Consider the following 20,222-nt stretch of genomic DNA (forward strand, 5'->3'; position numbering starts at 1 on the left):
AGAACATTTTCCCTTGTGTTGCTTTAAGCATTGGGAGGAGAAATAGCTCAGTATTCCATTTGATTTGAGGAATGTGGGAGCCGTCTCCTCTAAGTTTGAAAAATGTCAACAGATAATTTTGTAAAAGCAGCTATGACAACAATAACTGGGTTACTCTGTCAAAGAAACACTGCTTTATAGCTGGGTCTTATTTCTAGTTTCTTTGTGAACCAATTTTTTAGACTTAAGAAACCCATGCTGGTGAACAGTAAAATTTCCCATCACCCAGGGGCAGCCATAAAGATAATAGGCTGTCATTGCTGTGGGGAGAAAAACAGTGGTTTGTTTCATCCAGGGAAGCAAGAATGAAGCAAACCTAATCAAGAATAAAGAGCTAAGAATAAAATTCAGAGCTAAAAATTTGGTTGCAGCAATATAAGAACACCCAGATTAATTCAACTTTTGCACATCTCATAGATGTAAATACTTGAGAACTTGGTGGGATGTTAGTTGATGGCATAGTTTTCAGTTGTCAGAATGTGCAACACATCACAGGCTAGAATTGAACCAGCTTGCTCTAGTCAATAGGCTTGAAATAGAGCAGGGTGACTGTGCTTTTTGGAGTGGAAGCAAACATCTATTATGATCAAGGTGGAAATCAGTAAACGTCCTCAATTTTCACATGTAAGGTGACTTGTGTTTAGGCTGCAGCCAGACAAGCTACCTGGGGAGTTTAATAGCAGTTACCAAAGATGCTTTTCTTTCATTTAAAGAAGAAGCCATGGGATTTTTTTTTTCATCCACGGTAAGTGAATGACAAGGACAGCTACTGATGGCTGTGGTGTGATTGAACTCCATCATGATTTCCGGGAAGGCTGTAAGAGTCCTGTAATGCTGTCTTGGGGTAAAAACTGCACTGTAACTGTGATGAAAACCACAGTAATTGTGCTGTAAATCCCGTTAACACCCCTGTTTATTATATCTTGGTAACCACTGCTAATTTGTGCCTCCAGGTTTCCCAGCTTCAGACATTTTTACTGGATCAGCAATAAACAACTGAAACTTACCAAGAAGGGAGGGAGGATTGGGATTGTAATGTGGTTTTTGAAAAGTGAAATCTTAGGTCATAAATCAGCTTGCACAGATTCCTGACATTGCAATCATCCTGTGCTTCTTACAACATTAGGATTTAATAGTGGGCTTTGGCAAAAATAAAACAAAGAGGTAAAACCCAGAGGCCAGGGCTTCCCTGGTGGCGCAAGTGGTTGAGAGTCCGCCTGCCGATGCAGGGGACACGGGTTCGTGCCCCGGTCCAGGAAGATCCCACATGCTGCGGAGCGGCTGGGCCCATGAGCCATGGCCGCTGAGCCTGCGCGTCCGGAGCCTGTGCTCCGCAACGGGAGAGGCCACAACAGTGAGAGGCCCGCGTACCACAAAAAACAAACAAACAAACAAAAAAACCCAAAGGCCAAGGCTTTCCGGTGGCTTGTTAAATGCTCTCGTGGTTCTGTGTTGCACAGGACATGGTTTTAAAACATACAAGCACAGATCTACCATAGTTTGGAAGGCTTATTATTCATAACTCTCAAGTCAGTAGGCTGATTTTTATAACTCCTGTGACTGAATGAGAGACTGGAAGTTCTGGGCTGAACACAACCTTGGGATGGATGAAAGGGAGGGGATGAAGAGAGGGAAAGTCTGAACAGGCTGCACCTCTTTCCTTACCTCTCAGTCTATAATAAGCTTGAAGACTTGCTAAAATCTCTTTCATGGATTCCTGTGGACAGACCTTAAGCCCAGTTGGGAAAAATGATGATCTTTTGGTTCGAGGCTTTGCCAAATCGAATATTCGTCTCATTGTTGACACTTTGTAAAATTTTCCAGTATTTTCGGTTGTTTCAATTCTTGCGGCATTGTCTATGTCTTTAATTTCAGAACTGTATATTTTAATGGAGAGATCTGTAAAAGAAAGATTGATTTCCTGGTAGTACTACTCAGTCATAAAAAAGAATGAAATAATGCCATTTGCAGCAACATGGATGGACCTAGAGATTATCAGACTAAGTGAAGTAAGTCAGACAGAGAAAGCCAAATATCATGATATCGCTATGTGTGGAAGCTAAAAACATGATACAAGTGAACCTATTTACAAAACAGAAACAGACTCACAGACATAGAAAATAAACTTATGGTTAGCAAAGGGGAAAGGAGCGGGGAAGGATAGAGTAGAAATTTGGGATTAACAGTTACACAGTTCTGTATATAAAATAAACAACAAGGACCTACTGTATAGCACAGGGAGTTATATTCAATATCTTGTAATAACCTATAGTGGAAAAAATCTGAAAAAGAATATACACATGTACAACTGAATCCCTTTGTTGTACACCTAAAACATGGTAAATCAGCTATATTTCAATTAAAAAAAGATTGATTTCCTGATGAGTATATACACGTGTGTGCTGTAAGTGAAGCACATAATAAATGATGGAAAAAACTAAAAGGCTGATCCTGAGGGTTATGGAAGTTCTATTTTGCTGCAACTTCCAAATGTGATATTTCAATGACAAGACATTTTCAGAAATCAGGGAGTAGCATAATGGGCTGATCAAGCGTATTGAAAAAAAAGAAAAACAAAAACAACATTTCGAATCATCTTGCCTTTAGGAGCTGCCGAATATTGAAACCTTTTCCCACACATCTCTCTAAAAATCACTCCTCACTTAGCACTCAAGCCTCCAGAGAGATGCCTCTTTAGATAGACATGATGATTCAAGGGGGGAATGATATAGCATTGTGGTACCCAGAGGTATACTCTTGATGAGGAAGTAGAGTGCTTCTAAAAACCTAGGGGAAACAATGCAACAAAACAACCTCCCTGCCTATGAGCAGCAGCCCTAGGATTTCTCTGAGGGCAGGGCTCCGGGGGTGGCAATCTGGTTGAAAGTGATTTGGGGCCTTAGAGTTTCATTTACAGAGCAAGCTTGATATTTTATGCAAGATGATGAGAGAAGGGATGGAGGAGAGGTCAAAGAGAGGGTGTTGGCAGAGGATTAAACTCCCGGAGCCATTCATCCTACTGGCACTGAGGTGTCTGGTAGGGTTAGGTCTGGATTTCGTTTTTAGCTTTGTAGACCTCTCAGAAAAATAACTTACATTCACTGAGTACTATTTTATTTTGAATTTTTTTCCATCGGTATTATTTCATATCACTCTCAGAAAAGCTCTAGTGTATAGACGAAACAGATACCATTTTTCTGTTTGCCACTCAGTCAGGTACCGAGGCCTAGAGGTGACAGAGCATGTTAACAGTGTGGTCAGATCTCCACTCTGCCTCTCCCACTCCATCTCTTTCCTTTCAGCCGTTCTACCGTTTAAGAAAGGAATTACTGATGAACAGCTGGGACCCCTCACTCTGGCCCCTGGAGACCGCCAGCGTGTGGCTTACAGAGATTTAGGTTCCCATTTTGTTAAAGAAGGCTCTCAAATCCCTTTGTGAATGGAAACCAAAAGAACAGAAAGGAGACAGTTTATACACAAAGTATAATTTAGTAAAATCAGCTTCCCCAGGATCTTTCAATTTATCCAAGAGTAAACCAATGAAAAAATACTAAATGGAGCCAGTTACAAACATAGGTATCAATAGGAAAGAGTATTAATATTGCCTGGTTCTTTAGGAGGACGAGTCCTCCACTCTCTTGCCCCCATTATTGTACCTGACAGGCAAAACCATAACCAGGGTTAAATACCACTCTTTGCCTTCTCCTCACGGGCACCCTAGTAGCTGAACATGGCTGGAGAAAATCAACCATTAGGACTCACTTTAAATTTATGATCCTTCAACAATCTCACACTACATTTCTCTGGTCCATTGAATTTCTCTCTCTCTCTCGGAGAACTACACGCAACTTTTCTCAGGTTTCCCGCACTTCCTACCAATTCTCACTCTCAGCTGATGACCTTGCTTCATGTTTTATTGAGAGCAGGGGGAACCAGAAGATAACTTTTCGGATTCCCAGCACTGCATCCACTCACTGGCTGCATCTGTGCTCAAATACTCTGCTTTCCCTCCTGTGACTATTTGATGACTGGTCCGTGCTCCTGTCTAAGCCCAGTTCCTTTACTTATGCACTGGATCCCAGCCTTTTCACCTTGCAAGGACGTTCATACAGAAACCCTCCTTTCATTCACCTACTGAATCATTTGTCTCTCTTTCTACTGGATCGTTCCTATCAGCCTGCAAACATTCTATTAGTTTCTCCTTCTACGTAAAAGATTCTTTTTTGATATCACTTTACCTCCAGCCACTGACCCATTTTTCTATTTGCACTTAGAGCAAAACTCTTTGAAAGATCTGTTTTTACTTCCTTTCCTGAAACAAAGCAAGGTCCTATATGAGTGAGGGAGGATTCCCCTGACACCACATGCAAAGCTATCAACATTTCCTCTCTTCATTCCCTCCTCTTTTTTCCTTTCTTCTTTTCATTTATTTATTTTTATTTTTTATTTTGATGTTTGCAGTGTGCTCGTAGAGCCCGGTGTATTCAACATGCTATTGTGACACTTCACCAGAAGGTGTCGCTATCGAACACATAATATAATGAGAGCTGAAGGTTGGAAAACGGAACCCCAATAATCAGTTCTTTGACTTTGGGATTGTGCGTGTTCAGGACTGACATTTGTTGATGAGGGTGGTGGTGAAGGTTGTGATTTTGCAGCAAAACAGACCATTTGAGGAAGGGCTGAGACGTAGCATGGTGGGATGGACTCCCATTGAGCTGGGAGGTTCTCCTGAAAGTCCTGGCAGATGGGAAATACCAGTATTTAGGTGGCGGGAAGAGGACTGCAGGTCCACAGGCAGGCAACGTCCAGCAGACTGAGGAAGGTGGTCAACACCGAAGGTTTAAACTGGGATTTAAATTAAATTTCTTTAACTGCTCAATCCTGGAGCTGACCCGGCTCCTGCCACCCAGGGTAGCTGTGACAAGTTTGGAAATGTCCAAATGTACAGAAAGGGAAATTAATGAACAACCATTTGATTCAAACACTGAATTCAAACATTACATTATCCTAAGAAAAAGTCAGATCTCGCTGGGGTGGAGAGGCAGCTCTGAAATACTGGGCTTTGTCCCCTTCATTTATTGTGTTAAAATTAGATGGTCTAAGCATTGCCTAAACATGTCCACTAGTTCACGTGAAGGTCAGCCCTTCAGTCAAAAGTATCTTTTCCACTCTAGGCTCTAGGCTGGTAGGGCTTAATGTTGACAGGCAACCTGGAAACTTCCCTATTACCTCCCTATTACATCACTGAAGAGTTTCTTTTTTTCCTTCCTGTACCAAAGTTGGCCTCCAATCATAGATTGCTTACAAAGTTTCCATTTCAGGGCTCAACCGTGCCCACCAGGCAGCCTCTTTCTTGGTTATGTATTCAAAGGGATCCTCACCAGCCTGTTTGGACCAATTCTCACCAGACTCTCTCCTCTAGAGGAATGTTTTCTCGCCATCTAACCCTGCAGGCTTACAACCTAGGATTACTGTACACATATAGTGACAGTAACAGACAACAGAAAAAGGAGAATGGGGCGTCCGCGGCACCATTGTGATGAGAGTGACAGCCACTGGTAAGAGCACTTAGTGAACCCATTATGTTTTCCTAAGGGAAAAAGGCTGCGATGTCCTAATGAATGAATTAACAGGAGTGGAGACAAAAGCTACTGGAATCCCTCCAGAATAAAAATCTCCATTTGAAGAACAGAACTCCACAGAGAGAAAGTGGGTAACACTCCAGGACCAAATCAATACCTGGAAGGCTTAAAAAATAAAAATTTCATCTTATATATGCTTTCCAGACCTTACCAAAAAAGAGTAAGCAGTTCTGGCCTTTTTGCAAACGCTCAGCTTTGCAAAACATCCCAGTCCCGGGCCCGCCGTTAGCGGAAATGCTCAATTACCCACCTGAAATTTTTTTCTTCCAAAGAGCAAGGGAACTAAATGTACATTGTGCTTAACATACCTGAACACACCTCAAAAATTATGCAGTTGTACTGAACACTTGCTTAACGCTCTTCCAGAAAATTGCATGGATTTTAAGCACACTGTCTCCTGCATGATCAAGTGGAGATGACAAGAGCTCCTACGTCTTGCTTTCTCCTCTATCTTCCTACATGTAGCTCCCAGTGAAATCCCATCCTGACAAGCCTGCTGCAAGCGAGTAAATGGTGGAAAAGAGGACCATAGAAATTAGGGAAACTTTCAGTGATTTTCTGTAATGAGATACGAAGCCAATGCAATCTCACAATAGCCAGCCTACAGACTGATTATCGGTGATGCGAGGTGGATGCCACACCGTTGCCCTCCCTGAAGCTTTGGAAACTTGGGTGCCACGGCAGCCTTCCTTGTCTCCACACCACTACCCCCTGCTGAGGGTGAAAATCAGTGCCCCTTTCTCTCAAAGCATTAGAGCGGTTGCAATGTTTTTCTTCACATTGCAAAAATAGGTTTGGCCATTGTATTTCTACGTCAGAAGGAAAGGGTTAGGACCCTGGAAAACCGTTGTAAGAAGTAAAGCTTGCTATCTTCTATTCTATTATGTATTTGCACGGATACATATGTATTGGTAAGTCCATCTCACTGCACTAAAAAAAAGAGGAAGAACTAAATCTATAGGTGAGATGCCGAGAAATTTTGCTGAGGGCGTATGCGTCATGGTGAGAGGGCAGGGACCGAATGGAAGTTGAAGGGAGAAGTAGAAAAGAGAAAGGGGAACAATAGGGTCCTCCTGTAGAGCACAGGGAACTATGTTCAATATCCTGGGATAAACCATAATGGAAAAGAATATGAAAAAGTATGTATATATACGTGTAACTGAATCACTTTGCTGTACAGCAGAAATTAACACAACATTGTAAATCAACTATACTTCAATGAAAAATAAATAAACAACAACAACAAAAAATACCTACCAAGTTAAAAAAAAGAGTTCATTAGAATTCTGGACAAGCATGAAAGATAATGGCATGAAAATATATTTTGTTGATCCAATTTTTATAAAATAATTATCTGTTCATATACATGGAAAAATCTAAAAAGATCTATAAAAATGTTAATTATAGATTTCCAATAAAGGAAAGAGAAAGGGGGTGGTCTCTTTTGTGCCCCGGGGGGATGACCTGTGAGCAAGTGGGGTCCTGAGCTCTTCATATCTGGTAGGTGTCAGGGAGTTGACAGGCAGGGGTCCAGCAGGGCAGGGTCTTGGACCCAGAACAAAAATGGGTGCTCACTCCCCACCCTTTTCGTGGGGAGACAGAGGAGGATGTTGAGTAGGGGTAGGAGCATACTCCAAAAAGACCGGCCTTCTGTGTCCTCAGAAAGGAGAGCAACACAACTGAGGCACTTGTCCTGGGGTAGCTTGAAGGGCTCATAGCCTGCCTTCACCTAAGGCGAGGAATCCTTCACAAAGAGCCTCTTGGCCAAGGCCCGTTCACAGCCACCTGCCGGTTCCAGAGGCACTGTTCCTGCTGCAATTCAGGACCATGGGATGCCCTCGACTCCCAAGTGCCCTCAAGGTCTGCATTCGTGTGTCAGAGGTTGTGAGAAACCACAGTATCAACACTTAGCTTCTTCATGCGGTGCTAAATTTACTTGAGCATTTTAGCAGCGAAGTTTAAAATGTGAAGGATTGTAAATGATTTTCACATGAATACATAAGCAAACTCAGCAAAATCCTTTCTCCCCCAAACAAGCCAGTCTTGAAAGTTAGAAGAGTAGGATATTTCTATAAGCTGTGACTAACTGTAAAGTATATTTCTTTGGAAAACGGTGAGTGGAGTTGGTTTAGTGCTGAGGTCAGGTTGAAGTAAACAGGCATGTGAAACTGAGGTGAGAACAATTATGTTGAAGTTGCTGGCTAGCCTAGCTAAGGCTTATTTTCAGGAGTTGACAGAGAGAAACAGTGTTTTCCCCAGCAGCTGGATGTTTTAGTACCCCTCAAATCACCCTGGGTAGGCAGATACCTTCTCCGTATCTGTGTAGGACCAACCCTGTTAAGCCACTTTTAATCATCTCTTCCTTACATTAACTTAACTTCTACTAACCTTTTTCTGCTTCCCAGTTTTTAACCCATCATGTAAATTTGGGGGGCACCATCTCCATTGGTTTCAGAATGTGGAGTTTAAATAAATACACAGGTTACGAATAAGAGAATCAGAATGGAATTTTATAAGTTAATCTGAGATCTGCGGATGATGCGTTGTATCTCACAAATGTATGGGATGTGATAGTTTTCAGAGCATTTTTCTAGCCTGGCTTGACAGATAGTTTGAATGATACGGAAACCAAAGGGTTTCGCTTGAACAAGAGTCTGTCCACCATCTGCTTGGAAGTGGGTGGGGAAGATAAGTAGCAGGAAATCACAAAGACCTACCAAGAGCCTGTAAAAAAATCCCCCAAATTAGAAGGAAGCTAACTTCAGAAGCTGGGAGGACACTGAGGAAGTAGCAGGGGGCAGGAAGATAGATTTGCTTATGGGACACATTAACCACTTTCCTCCGGTTCCAGCTGTGCTGGTGTCTTTCTCCCTTTGATTTCTAGGGGTGCTACATATTGGGGGCATATTTATCTCATTAGATTCTAACCATGTCTGAAGTACTCATATCAGAATCAGCTAATTTAGCCCAGCATCTTTATTTTCTGAACCTCTTTGTTGCTGACGATTCTAATATTACACACTATGAAACAGCTACTCTTAAGTTTTAGTGCTCTCATGTAAACCTGGTCTTGGAGTGTATTGGGAATTCTGAGTAAAGAGAATTGCATGTACAGCGTTCTTGCATATATTGCCACAAAAGAATGATATTATAGCTGCTCAAGGAGAGCAGAATTGGAACAGATTAAACAGGTTAAACAGGTTAAACAGCTATACATCTCTGCCTTTCTTATGCACGAGAAACTATCACAGTTCTTGCAGAGAAGAAAGATGAACTTCATCTTGAGTACCTGTGGGGCTGAAGTTACAGTAAGACGGCTCTGCCTTCCTGAGCCACTTCCTGAACTTGGGCAAATAATCTCGATGTGCTTCAACTTTCTAACCTACAAAGGGTATAACAATAATTCCAACACCATAGATATGGGTTCATGTTTGCGTGTTATATAGTTCTGTTTTGTTTTGAAGATTAAATGAGAAAATAGGGGTCACGATTTTGCAGAAGGCCTGGCACATTGTTAGCTCTTATTATGATGTGGTACCGTTATACTTTGAGGTTTAGGGCTAGGAATAAGATAGGAATAGGATTGCCTGATTTAGCGAATAAAATATAGGACACCCAGTCAAACTTGAATTTCCAATAAACAACTATGTAAATTTTTAGTATAAGTGTGTCCCATGCAATATTTGGGACACATTAAATATAAGTGGGCAAAATGTTTTTGTTAAAAGAGAAAGATTGTCAGACTACATTTAAAAAATTCTACTATATGCTGTTTTAACAGACACATTTAATGAAAAGACATAGGGAAGTTGAAATTAAAAGGATGGAAAAGGGCTTCCCTGGTGGCGCAGTGGTTGAAAGTCCGCCTGCCGATGCAGTGGGACGCGGGTTCGTGCCGCGGTGTGGGAAGGTCCCAAGTGCCGCGGAGCGGCTGGGCCCGTGAGCCATGGCCGCTGGGCCTGCGCGCATCCGGAGCCTGTGCTCCGCAGCGGGAGAGGCCACAGCAGTGAGAGGCCCGCGTACCGCAAAAAAAAAAAAAAAAAAAAAAAAAAAAAAAAAAAAAAGGATGGAAAAAAGTTATATTATGCAAACACTAATCAAAGGAAAGTTGGTATAGCTATATTAATATCTAATGAGGTCAGAGGTCTTCTGTTAAATGTTCCATAACCAGCTCTTAGGGTTGGATGAGAAGGCCTGATTTGCAACATTTGCCAATTTTTCTGTGTTATAACTCTCCCATGGCTGATTTCAAGCCACCGATGTGCTATTACTGAACATAGAATTGGCAAGAGATGTGAGCAACTGCCTCCTGTAAGTCAGTATGGGCCAGTTCCACCACATCAGTGGACAAATTTCCTTATTTGGCTGAAAGTATTACAGAGACGATGATAGTCACATCATAATGGTAAAAATTTAAAAGTCATCAGAAAGATGTAACAAGTTATAATTTTATGTACTTAATAATATTACCTTAAAATATATAAAGCAAACTTTGACAGAACAATAAAGAAAATAAAATCAACAATAATAGCAGGTGGATTTTAAGAGATCTTTCTTGGTAACTGATAGAACAAGCAGAAAAAATCGATAAAGATACAGAGGATTGAAAACATAACTAAAATTGACTTAATGAACATATATAGAACATTATAAAACAAAAATATAATATAGTATATATTTATATTATATATAAAATATACTTTATTTTCAAGCACAGGGAGAACATACAAATATTGACTGTATATTGGACTATAATGCATGTACATTATGTTCTCAGACCAGCAAAGAAGTAAGCTAAAAATCTGTTTTAAAAAAACAACTGGAAAATTCCCTATATGTTTGGAAATCGAAAAAAAAAAACTTATAAATAACCCATAAGTCAGTGAAGAAATCATGCTGGTTATTAGAAATATCTTTATCAAATGATAAACTTTTACATAGTAAAACTTGTGGGATATAGCTAAATCAGTACTTGAAAGGTAAATTTATCTCATTAAAATGCCTATTTTAGAAAAAGAAAAAAGCTAATTATTAATGAGCTAAGCATCTATCTCAAGAGGTTAACAAAAGAAAAAAAATAAAAGAAAATACAAGAAAAGAAGATGAGTAGAGATTAATAAGATATAAAAGAGAAGATAACATAAAAGAGAAGAAAAAGACATATAAAAGCCAAAAACTTTTCCTTTGAAAATACTAATAACAGAAACAAAAATCATAAGAAGGAGAAGATACACTTAATTACTATCAGGATTGAAAAGGGGGACATCATTATATTTTCTATAGACATGAAAAACTTAACAAGAGGGTATGAATAATATTTTGTCACTAAATTTGAAATTTTATATGAAATGGATAAATTCTAGAAATATACAACTTACCAAAATGGATATAAGAAGAGACAGGAAACCTAATTATTATCACCTTTAAAAAATTGACTCAGTAGTCAAATACCCTTTCATAAACATAACTCTTTAGCTTCATCAGAGAGTTCTATCAAATATTCATGGAAAAAATAACTTTATTTTCATACAAACTCGTACAAAACCTGACAAGGAAACTATGTGAAAAAAATCATAGTCCAATCTTGCTTATGAATATTAATGTAACATTTTGAAATAAAATATTAGCAAATGGAATCCAGCAGCGTGTGAAAAAAGGTCATGACCAAGTTGGAGTTATCTCAGGAATGTAGGGTTAGTTTAATATTTGAAAATTTATTAAGGTAACTTTTCACATTAATGAATTAAAAGAGAAAAACCATTTGGTAATCTCAATGGAAATAGAAGAAATACACAATACATTTCTATATTTATCCATGATTAAAACTCTTAGGAATAGCAAGGAACTTTTTTTCACAACCTAATATAGGGAATTTTCAAAAACAAAACAAACACAAAATCTAAAACAAACATCATACTTAATGGTGAACTATGAAAGAATTCTCTTCAAGATCGGTAACAAGGAAAGGATGCATGCAACCAGCATTTCTCTTTAACATCATACTGGCTGGCCTAGGAAGGGCAGTAAGAAAATATAGAGAAAGAAAAGATACAAAGACTGAATAGAAAGAACTCAAATTTTCTTTATTCACAAATGATAATGGAGAAAACTCCAAAGAATTGCTAGTGAATTTTCAGAATAAAGATTGTTCAGCAAAGCTCTGGAATATAAAACCAATTACTTTTTTACATAGACATGTAATAAGGTAAGGCCAGACACCATAAAACCCTTAGAGGAAAACATAGGCAGAACACTCTGTGACATAAATCACAGCAAGATCCTTTTTGACCCACCTCCTAGAGAAATGGAAATAAAAACAAAAATAACTAAATGGGACCTAATGAAACTTAAAAGCTTTTGTACATCAAAGGAAACCATAAACAAGACCAAAAGACAACCCTCAGAATGGGAGAAAATATTTGCAAATGAAGCAACTGACAAAGGATTATTCTCCAAAATTTACAAGCAGCTTATGCAGCTCAATATCAAAAAATCAAATAACCCAGTGCAAAAATGGGCCAAAGACATAAACAGACATTTCTCCATAGAAGATATACAGACTGCCAACAAACACATGAAAGGATGCTCAACATCACTAATCATTAGAGAAATGCAAATAAAAACTACAATGAGGTAGCACCTCACACCAGTCAGAATGGCCATCATCAAAAAATTTACAAACAATAAATGTTGGAGAGGGTGTGGAGAAAAGGAAACCCTCTTACACTGTTGGTGGGAATGTAAAATTGCTACAGCCACTGCGGAGAACAGTATGGAGGGTCCTTAAAAAACTAAAAATAGAACTACCATATGACCCAGCAATCCCACTAGTGGGCATAAGCCCTGAGAAAACCATAATTCAAAAAGAGTCATGTACCACAATGTTCATTGCAGCTGTATTTACAATAGCCAGGACATGGAAGCAACCTAAGTGTCCATTGACAAATGAATGGATAAAAAAGATGTGGCACGTATATACAATGGAATATAACTCAGCCATAAAAAGAAACAAAATTGAGTTATTTGTAGTGAGGTGGATGGACCTAGAGTCTGTCATACAGAGTGAAGTAAGTCAGAAAGAGAAGAACAAATTCCATATGCTAACACATATATATGGAATCTAAGAAAAAAGAAAAAAATGGTTCTGATGAACCTAGTGGCAGGACAGAAATAAAGACGCAGATGTAGAGATTGGACTTGAGGACACAGGGAGGGGGAACGGTAAGCTGAGACGAAGTGAGAGAGTAGCATTGACATATATACACTACCAAATGTAAAATAGATAGCTAGTGGGAAGCAGCCACATTGCATGGGGAGATCAGCTCAGTGCTTTGTGACCACTTAGAGGGGTGGGATAGGGAGGGTGGGAGAGAGACGCAAGAGGGAGGAGATATGGGGATATATGTAATGTATAGCGGATTCACTTTGTTATACAGCAGAAACTAACACAACATTGTAAAGCAACTATACTCCAATAACGATGTTAAAAAAATGTAATAAGGATGCCATTTACATGATCACAATTAATATCAAGTGGCTAGGGATAAGTCCATGATGTGGAGCCCTTTAAAAAGTCATTATGCAACTTAATTGTAAGGTACTAATAAAAGGAGAGCTAATCCATGTTCTTGGTAGAAAGACTTAATGCTCTAAAGGTGTCAGTTTCCCCCAAATTCATCTATGGATCCAACACAATTCCAGTTCAACCTCCATGGGATTTTTGTGGAACGTGGTGAGCTAATTTTAGAATGTATTAGGGAAGAGTGGAGAGTCAAGAATAGCTTAGACACTCCTGTAGAAAGAGAACAAAGCCAGGGAAACATGGGTACAAGATTTCAAGATTATTATAAATTTGAAATAATTGAAGCAATGTGGTGTTAGCTCAGGGATAAAAAAAATGAACAAACCCATGCCCATGGCAGAAGAGGCATCACAGAGCAGAGAGAAAAGGAGAAAGTATTCATTGAGTGGCGCTAAAACAATTGATTATCAGTATTTAAAAAAAAAAGAAATTGTTTTCCTGCTTCACACACACACACACACACACACAATAAATTGTTGTGAATTAAGTATGAAAAACAAAACGTCTTTTATAAGACAATATAGGAGAATATGAAGTTACTAAGGCTAATTCAACAACACTGAAATTAAGAATGTGTGTTCATCAAAGGCTATACCATTAAGACAGTAAGAAGGCAAGCCTACAAACTGACAGAATGTTTTTGAACATAATTGCAAAAGGGTTGGTGTCTGCAACTTAAAAGGAACTGCTCCAAATCAGTAAGAAAAGACATATATCTCAATGAAAAAATTGGTCAAAATACTTGTTCAAGGATTTTCTAGAAGAAGAAGCACACAAGACCCAAAAATACAGGAAAAGATACTTAACTTCATTAGTAATCAGAGAAATGCAAATTAAAACCACATTGAGACACTATTTCACCCCCAATGCAGAGTGACAAAAAATAAAAAGTCAGGCAATAACAAGTGTGCATGAGGATTTGGAACAAAAGGGATTCTCACTCCAAATGGCACAGACACTTAGGAAGACAGTTCGGTATCACCTGGTAAAACTGAAAACATGCATTCCTCGTGACACAATGATTTCTCTCCTATTCAGAAGAGAGAGAGAGAAAGAGAGAGCTAGACGCTGGAGAGATTCCTGGAGAGCACCGGGGGACAATTGCGAATGACTGTACCAGTGTTGTATGTAATGCAATGTCCATCAACAGAAGAATGAATACACGGTGTATCCATACCAGGCAGCAGTACGTCCCAGGCGCCTCTGAAGCACCATCTCAGGCCCACTTAGCCTCACCTGTCTCTCAGACCAGCTCTTCATAAGCTCTGACCCATTATGGGAGACACAAGCCCACAGTTCCTTGCCTCTTGCTGTGTCACGGTGTCTGTTTCTCCTGCCCCAGGATTTTCTGTTGCTGCAGAGGTGTGAGAAGCACCAAGACCCACCCGCGGTCCATGGACGGGTGCACTGGAAGTGCAGGGAAGTTAATGTCCTTTGAGGTGAACTTTTATTTATTTTTTTTATTTTTATTTTTTTGCGGTACGCGGGCCTCTCACTGTTGTGGCCTCTCCCGTTGCGGAGCAACAGGCTCCGGACGCGCAGGCTCAGCGGCCATGGCTCACGGGCCCAGCCGCTCCGCGGCATGTGGGATCTTCCCGGACCGGGGCACGAACCCGTGTCCCCTGCATTGGCAGGCAGACTCTCAACCACTGCGCTACCAGGGAAGCCCAAGGTGAACTTTTGAGGAGATCTCTTGTGAATTTTTCTCCATTTACCCCTAGGCTCCCAACCTCATGGACAATCTGGAGATCCTGTAGTCTCTAAAGATGGTCCCTTAATATCAGCAATTGGTTGCACTTGACACCAAGTGCTGGCCAGTTTGGTGAGGCATCTTTATGTTGGTTTTCCCTCTTTCACTGCTTCATCCCTCATTTTCTTCTCCTCCTGTTTCCCTGAAAATGCACTCCCTAATGAAGAGTAGCAGGTGAGCTCTTGCCTCAGGGTCTGATGTATGCAACAGTGTGGGTGACTCTTAAAAATATAATGTTGAACCAAAGAACTAAGTCATAGGAGAACACATACAGCATGAGATTACTTATATAAATACACAAACAAAATGAAGAAATATTAATATACATCTATAGGTGGAAACACTAACGTTAAGCAATGACATGATTAACACAAGATTCATGACAGTAAAGGGGACAAGATCCTGGCAGAGCAGACAGGGGACTTCTAAGATACTATTAATGTTTTATTATTTAACCTGGGAAGCGAGCATGTTATTATTATTCTCTAAATACCACATATATGTTTTGTACACTCTTGGTGTATATTTCCCAAGTAAGGAGATCTGCAGAAAGTAATGTGTCTAGCCATGGCGTGGACTCATGTAGGCTCTACAAGTAAGGCTGGAAAGGAAGGTAGGGGCGGATTGTAAGGACACTCAAATGAAATGATTGGACTTGATTCTGAAGGCATCGGGGAGACTTTGGAAGTTCTTCTCTTTCCTTGGCTTTTGGCTTAGTTTCCTTTAATCCTTTTCCTAGGGGAGCAATTATGAAAATAGATGTGGGCCATGGTGAGTGAGGGGTCTAAAGGTGGCTGGATGGAGAAACCCAAGTTGGAATGAAAGAAGATGCCTTTATAAAGGTACGCAGAAAGACACAGTTTCCTCAAGAATGGCTGCATGTAAATGGGAGAATATTTATCTACTGAATACAACCGTAGGCTTAGAAGTATTTATCATGGTTCTGTAGCTCTTTCATATTCTTCCCACATTCACTGTGGCCAGCAGAGAGGGGCAGCAGTGGGAGTACATTCTCAATAAATAATCATAATGATGCAAGCTGTAGGTCAGATCTGACAGTGGCATTTCCATATATGAATTCTCATTATCACGGTATCAACTCTCTGTAGGATAAGCTTCAGCATGCAGATTGCCTTGGATCCAGAGCAAAAAGTACACTCCCTCCCTTATTAAAATGGTTCCATCTGACATGGTGCTCTTGATTAGTGAGGCGAAAATCCCAGGGAGACTGTTTCTCCGTCTCAGACAGGGAACTCAGACCCAATGGTTGCTGAAAACCAGACTTTTCCTATGGTCATTTCCAAATACCTACTGAATTATATATAATATAAACCTAGAGACTATTATGAAAAACAAACTGGTTTTTTGGTTTGCCTCAAATGGATTATTTTAAAACGGCATAAGATCTGTGAACATGGCTGGGGCACCGAAGGTATACAGGATCTGAATTTGCGTACGGGATTAGCATGCAAATCTGGTTGATATTTAAGGTGGTGGCTCGCTCATGATTGATGGAAATGGCCACGAAAGCAATAGGTCCTGTCAACGCTGCCTAATTAGCTCACACATATAATAGTCCTTCAGTGTGATCAGCAAAATAAGCCTGGAAGGGTCACAAGGCAGCAATCGCCTCTTCTTTTTAAAGCATATAATCTAATAAATGGTCTGAGCGAGGTGTGCTGCCGTGGTTTGTTCAATTGGACATAAAGTGTCTTCAATTTACATGACTGATTTTAAGGACGTCTTTTCAGGTATAATTGAAGAAAAAGATCTGCCTTCAACCTTTTGAATTACACTGTTCTGAGACCGTAGCAGAGATGATAAAATATAGGGGCTGCAAAGTTAATGTGACTGTCACTGGGCGGCTATCTCAGGTATATAAATGAAGTTTTGTTCTCTGTTCATGGAGCCGCAATGAGGAAAAATAACTTCCTGGGTAATTTTATGAAATGAGAACATATCTCAGTAGTAAAGAATTAGCAAGAACTGGAGTGTCTTCAAATGCAAATTTCCTGACATTTCACAGTTACTAAAATAAATTACCCTACCTTGGTGAGCTAATAATAACTTAGTTAAGGTTTCATTTAGTATAACCAAATATAATGCAAAAAGCCCATACTCTGATAAACACCATTTCCATTTTAGGGTTTGCTAAGGGTGGCTTTTCTCTCTTCTCTTTCTCCCACACCTCAGAATGTCACAAGCAATTAGATGAAATTGTTTATGGGAAATGGAAAGGTAAGCGAATAAGGCAGTGCAGTACACGTAGGATATAACTGGCATCTGCATTATGAAAACCGAAGAGAGGTGCTTGTATCTTGATGAAATAATTGTTCTTTGAAACTATTGAACTGTCTTTTGTTGCACTAAATGATTTATTTAATGAATGTTTTGAAATCGAAACCATTTCATTTTTATTTATCAATGGAAAAACTACATTTGAAATCTGCAAAGCTTAAAGGAAACCTTTTGAAATATCGGCATATCTCTGAATCTGTTAGTATTCTGTGTTGGGTACATAGCAAACACTCCACTTGTGGAATCAAATTGGGAAAAATTACCTACCGGCATAAGAAATCTTTTGAGAAGAAATTTGGCATATGAATCAAATACCACGCATAAACTGTTTATATTGCTTTGACCCAATAATTTTACTTTAGTGAATTCATCCTAGGAATCTTAAATACTGAGAGAGCTTATGTGCAAAGATATTCATTGCAATGAATATCTTAATATCATAATAACAAAACAATTAGAAACGATTCTTTCTCTTTCGTTGAGTATTTAGATAAAGCAAATCATGATATCAACTGAAAGGAACATTATGCAGCCAATAAAATGATGCTTGTCAAAGCAAGATAGCAATGTAGACCATTCAGTTGATGCAAAAGATGTGCAAAAAGCCTCATATAAAATTGTGTGCGCAGTAGAACTGCAATCATGGAAAGAATGAATAAGCATAGAAAAAAGACTGAGGAACATATGAAGGTGTCAGCATAGGTTGTGTTTGGATAGGTGTACTATGGGTAATTTTCCATATCTTTCGATTTTTCAAATAATCTATAACTTTTTAAAAAGAAATTCTTGACTTTAAATACCCAGTTGTTATGCTCAACAGCTAGTTGTATTGAGTTGAACTCCTCTCTCTTCCAAAAGCATTTTCTATGTAAATACACTCATAATGGTTAATTAGTCACAAATGGGAAACCAGTCTGGCTGAAGTACATAAACTCTAATTACCCGTGGACCTCACTAATTAAAGATTAACAGAAATTCACAGATCTGAGGTTCTTATGGAATAAAAAGCTCCAAACAAGTAACCATGTAAAGATTTTTTATTATGCAGTTATAATAGTTTGTTTCATAGATATTGGCATATAGCAAATTGTAGTTTTTTGGTGAGTTTCTTTCATTTAAATTTCTGTATGTAATTATGCTATTTGTAATTGTAATAGCTGATACATAATATATGAAAATAGAGAAAATAGCTAAATTAGTTAACATAATTAATTAAACAAAACCAAAGCTGATTTGACCGGTCAAGTTTCGGAAACTGACAAATCAGTGTGCTTCAGCAGATTAAGCTCAGAATATACTGGAATCCCATCATTTGTTTATAATTAAAATGTTTTTATAAATGTAAACATTTATATATAATTGACAAATTGAAAGGCAAGTAAGTAAACTTTTTCTCCATCCATTATCATTTATAGGTAGCAAAACATAAAGGGAATTTTCATATAATCTTTTCCAGAAATTTTCTTCTCTCTCCAGATGCAACCACTAAAATGTTACATATAAAATAACTGACAGGTCTGTTATTTTTGTGACTTAACAAATGCAATCAACAATGTGTTCTACTTTTCTATGGGTGCTTTAAAACCAATGCTTCAATTAAAAGGTTGATTGTCCAAAGCTACGTCATCCTTAAAGAAGAACTGAACATTATTGATTTCGAATGTCTTAAAACATTATGTTATAATGGTCAGCCTTATACTTAAAAAAAAGTGAAGCTTTCTTCAACAAGTTATTTTTAGTACATTGTTTTTCTTAAATATGCCTGTTTTGTGGCTTGCTTTAATTTTAGATTCACTTGAAGATTTGCTATAAAAACTTGCAGTGCTTGTTCTTTTATGCATACAACTTTACAAGCAACCGAGTTTCTGATTTGGTCCCCATCATGGACTCTGAAGATGAAGCACCCTTGCTATTTTCTAAGGGAAAATAACTAATGATTTAACTATTAGAGGGTATGGAATACATTTTTTGTTTGATCAGAATTGACAAAGTATTTCATTTTTTTCATGGACCTACTAATTTTATTGACATTAATGTTATGAATGTGTATTCAATGTTTTATAAGAGTAAATAGGATGCATTCATCTCTCCTATTTTATTAACATAAATTGCACTTAAGATGCAAATATAAAATATATATAAAAACACATATATTATGCAAATATAAAATAAATATTCAGCAAGTGAAAACCATTTCTGACAATCATTCAATCATCAATCAATATTCATTCAAGGCCTACCATATACGAGCCCTCTGAGATACAGGGGTGACTTTCTTGATTTTGAATGTTCAACTCTGTAAATAGATTTTATATATAAGCAATTAAAAAATAAACGAATATTTAAATAACTTACCTTTGATTCCTTGAACTTGGAGAAAAATCCAAAGAACAAAAACAGCCCTTCTAGTTTCCAAATACATTCTGGCTTTTGTGCATTGGTGTTTCTGGTAACAATCACAGAACAGTCCCAAGTCTCATTAAAAAAATAAAATGACAGAAATATGAAAAATAGTGAAATATTGATATTAGCTGAGTGAGGATAACCTTCTTGGTTTACCTTTATGAGGGCTAATTTATGAAGAACATGAGGCAGTGCCTGCTTCTGGAATAATCTCCTTATCTTCCCCTTAGGTGTAATCTCTGCTTAAGGACCAGCTGGAGGAAACTTTATCTCATTAACCTTCTGGAGGAGCATTTGTCAGCCCAGCTAGGGGACCCTGAATGCCATTATAAACAAGTGTCTACAGACAGAAGGAATGCTTTTCTTCCTTAGTTATTCACCTGTTACAGGGACACAGAGAACCAGGGGAAGTCCGGCCAAATGCAGAAGAAGGCTGACAGTCAGGGTCAAATATTTTCCAAAATGACATGCGCAAGGAACATCCACTGAAAGAACTTAATTGCCA

At 38.7% G+C, this 20,222-nt stretch overlaps 1 protein-coding gene across 2 annotated transcripts in view; it reads right to left on the minus strand.

Moving 5' to 3' along the window:
- IMPG1 (interphotoreceptor matrix proteoglycan 1) overlaps positions 1–19,736 on the minus strand; it is a 94,893-nt gene extending 75,157 nt beyond the window's left edge. The window contains exons 1-2 of one of the 2 annotated variants that reach the window (XM_019929189.3): positions 19,670–19,736; positions 1,705–1,938 (exon numbers count right to left, since the gene is read on the minus strand). In XM_019929189.3, coding sequence (XP_019784748.2) covers positions 1,705–1,938; positions 19,670–19,736 — 301 coding nt within the window. The remainder of the gene's footprint in view (positions 1–1,704; positions 1,939–19,669) is intronic. The other variant, XM_019929190.3, reaches the window with a different exon arrangement.
- Between the last annotated feature and the right edge of the window lie 486 nt (positions 19,737–20,222).

Source organism: Tursiops truncatus, chromosome 12, assembly GCF_011762595.2.
Source record: "Tursiops truncatus isolate mTurTru1 chromosome 12, mTurTru1.mat.Y, whole genome shotgun sequence".
Classification (NCBI taxonomy): Eukaryota; Metazoa; Chordata; class Mammalia; order Artiodactyla; family Delphinidae; genus Tursiops; species Tursiops truncatus.